This window comes from Sinocyclocheilus grahami, unplaced genomic scaffold, assembly GCF_001515645.1.
Source record: "Sinocyclocheilus grahami isolate Dianchi unplaced genomic scaffold, SAMN03320097.WGS_v1.1 scaffold1311.1, whole genome shotgun sequence".
Lineage (NCBI taxonomy): Eukaryota > Metazoa > Chordata > Actinopteri > Cypriniformes > Cyprinidae > Sinocyclocheilus > Sinocyclocheilus grahami.
Genome location: NW_015506490.1, coordinates 227,866 through 233,055, shown reverse-complemented (window position 1 = coordinate 233,055; position 5,190 = coordinate 227,866). Strand labels below are relative to the sequence as shown.

At 40.1% G+C, this 5,190-nt stretch overlaps 1 protein-coding gene across 1 annotated transcript in view; it reads left to right on the top strand.

The window, feature by feature from the left end:
- Positions 1 to 3,073, top strand: part of LOC107569095 (pinin-like) — a 31,535-nt gene extending 28,462 nt beyond the window's left edge. Inside the window, exon 9 of the mRNA XM_016255090.1 lies at positions 1,650 to 3,073. Coding sequence (XP_016110576.1) covers positions 1,650 to 2,851 — 1,202 coding nt within the window. The 3' untranslated portion in view covers positions 2,852 to 3,073. The remainder of the gene's footprint in view (positions 1 to 1,649) is intronic.
- The last annotated feature ends 2,117 nt before the right edge of the window (positions 3,074 to 5,190 follow it).

Here is a 5,190-nt window from a genome sequence, read left to right as displayed (position 1 = left end):
GTGTGTGTGTATATATATATATATATATATATATATATATATATATATATATATATATAACATAGATCAAGCATATAACAATGTTTAAACGTGAAACCTAGATAAATGTGTGCTGTATCCAATAGTTTGCGCAGAGAGTGGCGCTTTGGAGGACATAGAGATGCCAGCGCGATCACTTGTTTTTTTTTCAGTGGATACACCGTAATTTTTGCTCATAAAGGTAAGAGTAATACATCATTCGTAACTGTAAAGGGTCTACTTTTATTTGTGTGCACTCGCAATATCAACAAAAGTTGTGCTTTTATAAAATAAAGAAATCAAACATGATGCGCTTTCTGCCGTCTCTTCTTCAACAGGAGCGCTTCACAAAAATGAACCGAAACTCAGCGAATACATGCCTCACATACATAAATATATCTATAGAAAGCTTTAAATTACTAAACGAAACGAACAAATCAAAAACAAAAACTTTCATTACCTGCACGCACCATACATACTACTGCTGCTGCTGGACACTAAATGCCATCGAGCCGCTCTTGACCGTCACGGTAGCACGGTCTCGTGTTTCCACCAGCGCGGCAATCTTTTTTCATCACTAATTAATGAATGTCTAAAATATAAAAATAAGGATAAGCCTAAAACAGGCCCGAGGCCCTGCCCGCGTCTGAACTATGACGTGAAAATTGTCCCAAAGCCCAGCCTGAGGGGCGTAAAAAAGACGGGGCCCATCGGGCCCGGCCTGAAGTGCAGGGCTCTAGCTCTGCTCTAGCACACACAAAACGATTTGACTAAATTTATCAGAAGGTATGAAAGAAAGATAGTGGTCATCTGCGCAATTCGGAAAAAGAGGCGGCTTTTCTGCATTATGTACGCGTTTTTTAAATTTATTTATTTTTTTTACTCTTTGTACAGCAGTTATTGTTCATTCTAAATACATTTTTAAATGTAGAATGTGTTACATAAATACATGAAATGTAGAACATAAAGTGCTTGTGGCTCGTCTGCCAGTAGGTGCCCCCCCACGCATAAAAGTGAAACTCCGCCTATGATTTCGCTGTTACTCCTTTCGAGCCGAAGTTCACAAAATTGGGTGTTATTCATGGGGAGTAGAATTATTTATTTCAATGAATGTAATCGATTAGATATCATATTTAGGCTATAATATTATAAATCAGGTTGGTTTGTATTGCTGACGTAATATGTAAATGATATGCGTGCGGCCCGCGAGACTTGCACTTGGACCATAGTGCGGCCCGGTGGAAAAAAAGGTTAAGAACCACTGGTCTAGAAAATGTGTGAAATATGCGTTCTGTGTGAACGGCTTGGTTTCGGTTTTGATGTAAACAAGATCTCCGCATTGATGTTCTCTTTTTCCACTATATTTTTAATGAAACACGCAGCAGCGCTGCATTTAGTGGCTTCAACTGGATAGGCTAATAAAAACATTATAATGCAACGACACTTACATCGTCATCGCATCTCCTGCGCCGCTGATAAGGCTGCCTCCTTAACGCACACCTAAAATTCAAATGCAACGTTTTTGCATTAGAATGTGGATTTTTATTTTAAATTCGACGAATATTTGACAACCCAGTGTGTTTTTTTTATTTTTATTTTTTATTTTTTAAACACTCTCTCCAATTTTCAAGGTGTGTTTGATGAGAGACGTGAAGCCTTTGCAGAGCAACTCAACAAAATGGAGGCTCGGCCAAGGCGTCAGTCCCAAAGGACAGGTGACAAAGAAAAGGAGGATAACCGTCGGTCTGAAGAGACGAAGAAAGAAGATCAAGAGGAGGGTAAGGCTGGAGTAGGGCGGACAGGTAACAGACATGATGTGGAGATGGAGGACGAGGAGGAAGATCTAGTCGAGGAGGAAGGAGAGGAGAGCTTTGAGATTAGGGAGAGGGAGGGGGATCAGGAGCAGGGTGAGGAGAAGGACAAACACGAGGAGAGTGAGAGGAAGGCAGATGAGGAAGATGAGGAGGAGGAGGATATGGGAGCAAGTGAGGTTAAGGAAGAGGGGGAAGAGCAGATGGAGGGCACAGAAGTTGAGAGGGAAGATGAGGCACAGGGTAAGTTGCTGGTTGAGAGTCCAGAAGCCACAGTTGAAGAGGTAGGTAATGTGCAAAAGGAGCAAGAGCAGGAGACCGAGAACGAGACTCTGCAGGATGTTGTAACAGACTCTCAGCAAACCCCTGAAAGCCACATGGAAATACAGCCTGAGGAATGTAAACCGCCTCAACTGGACGTCCCGATCTCTAGTGTAACGGAACATGACACCAAACAAGATGATACGGCGTCTGATACCCAACAGCTACAGCTTGAAACTGACCCAGAAGTCCTTTCTCAAGCGCAAAACCAAGAACCATCAGTCCAACCACAAGAAGCCAAAGCGGACACAAAGGAAGCTAGCAAGGAGGCAGATGACTCACGCGGACGGGCCAAAATCCATGCCAAGAGGAGCAAGAGCCAAAGTAGCAGCAGCTCCTCTTCCAGTTCCTCTTCAAGCTCCTCCTCCAGTGGATCCAGCTCCTCTTCCAGTGGCTCCAGTAGTAAGAGCAGTTCATCTGGCTCCTCATCATCTTCCAGTTCACGCTCCCGTAGTCATGGCAGGGATAGAGACGGCCGAGACCACAAGCGCCGCAGGAGACCATCGGACAGGGAGCACAGAAAGAGTGGCAGTGAGAGGGGACACAAGTCCTCAAAAGGCAGTGGACGAGAAAACAAGAGCTCCAAAGACAAGAACTCCAAACCTGACAGGAAGAGGACGAGTTCAGAAGGAAGCCGGTCAGGAAAGAGGTCCTCCAGAAGCGAGAGAGATCGGAAGTCTGATCGAAAGGATCGACGTTGAGAAGTTGCTGCCAGTCTTGCATAGTTTCTTCAAGGCCATTGTGTGGTTACTTAGATTTTTGAGGTGCAGTTGCCTTGCTATTGTTCTTGAGTGGGTTTTACATTTCCATTCTCCATCTCCCAATCTTTTTTTCTTTTAGTTTCGTCTGGCAACTGGTTATTTCAGTATCTTGGAATTTTTAAGATTTATAAACTGCTTTTAAGAACCATCACTCTAAACAAATTGGTTTCACACTACATCAGACCTTCCACGTTATCTGATGGAAATAACGCTTGAAATGTGCTTCTCGTGCTGATCCTTCATCTGTTCCACCACAGTGTTGCCGGTTCCTGTCATACAGTAGCTAAACCACTGATGTTTTCAGTTATGCGATGCCATACTAATGTGATTTTTACATTCAGTAAATATAAAGCAACCATTTTGACAGTATCTTACAGTGATGCAGTTCTTTTTCTTGTTGGCGCAAAATTGGCTTTTTTTTTTTTTTTTTTTGGTAATCACTCATTAACATAGAAAAAAGACATTAAAGACAATTTCTCTTCATGTATCTGATTTTGTTTTTTTTAATATATTTGCATGTTTGTGATCTTGTCACTTGAAATTGTGTATGCAGACAACACAATGTTTTCAGTATGACAAAACTGAAACATTTATGCAGACTTTTTAGTGTTAAATTGTATAATTGAACATGAGAATTTCAACAAATTTAGCTTCATAAACCTAACACGGTAAATCCTATTTTAAAACTGCAGATTTCAAAATGTTGCATTTAAATGAAACCAATAAAACAAAGTGTTCTTGGTTTAAGATTTCTTTCCAAACAATTTTTATTTTTGGCAAATTGCTTTGTTTGCAACTCTCTTATTGAGCAGCTGATCAAATGAAGACTGTTATAACCCGGTTTACTTACGAACCTATTTACTTAAAGCTGCGGTCCGTAACTCTTTTTTTTTTTTTGGTAAAAAATGATCTGAAATCAATATTTGAACAAGTACATAACCAGCCTGTGCTCGAAACTATCACCTTCCTTTAGCCCGATTCACAACGGTTGGCTTACAATGTTGTCTATTTTGAGTGGTACGTGTAGGTTTTCACGGGAAATTCGAGCATGGTACTGCATCATTACGTCACGTCTGTAAACATGAAGTTGTCCCGGCTACTAGGCTATTGCATGTGAGGATCCTGCAGGTGGCCGATCGTTTATAGCCTTTTCTCACAGCAGCCAGAATAATTAAATGTATCATTTTGATGGCGGTTCGTAATCCAGAAAGGGCTATGCATTTATAAAACACGTGAATGAAATTAAATTATATTCTAGTTTTAAATGTGTTTATGATTACAGATAGCCTGGGATTACACAAGATTTATATTTTAAAGACAACCAGTTCAAAGGAAGCATAATTTGCTTTTTGGGTTAAAAGAATTTCTTAAAAAAAATAAAAAATTCGAGTGGTATGACAATTAGAGATTAGACTACATAAATTGAAATCTCGCTTGTACACACTATATAGTCGTAGTCACGCAATGCTGATGTTAACATTAACAATTTGAGAATAAAGTATAACAATAATTTGCATGGTTTGATGTGATATGAGCTAATTTAGATTAAATCACCATTGGTAGCCTGATTTATTGTAATGAGGAACAGTTGGTCAGAACAAACGTGGCATACTTGTTACTTGTTCAAATGACAATATCCGGTGATAATGCTTATTTGGGTCATATATTCCAAGATGTAGGCTAGAATCTGTGAGTGCAAAGTACAATATCCACACCAGTGCGGCTACTGACTGCCACACATTACTCAAAACATTAGATTAATCTGTGCTGGAGCCGTGCCGGAGCACAACTCGCGCAATGAAGATAATTCCGCACACAGCTGCAATTGCAGGTTTTCAAACAAAGATGGCGACAAAGAGGCAAAACTTAAGAACTGCAGCTTTAAAACCTATTAATGGTCTTTAGATAAAAAGCACAACTAATAACTTAATAGAAATCAATACACAAAATGGGTTAATTTATTATAAACCCATCATTGATAAATTATTTTCAGTTTGGGAAAAATGCCAGTTGCTTTGCCTTAGTTGGCCAAGTGGTTAAGGCAGTGAGATCCAATGAACAAATGTCTTTGTGGGTTCAAACCCCCCCACTCCTGGTAGCAGAGTTGTGATTTTCAAAGAGTTGAAGCTACAGCTCAGTTGTACATGCTTTAGTTCGTGTGCACAGCATAACAATCTTCATAGGAAGCAAACAGTCATGTCAAGAGCTGCTTTAGTTTGAACAAGCACAGCACGTTTAAGTGTTCAGCTGAACATGTGAACAATCAATTTCATAGTGAA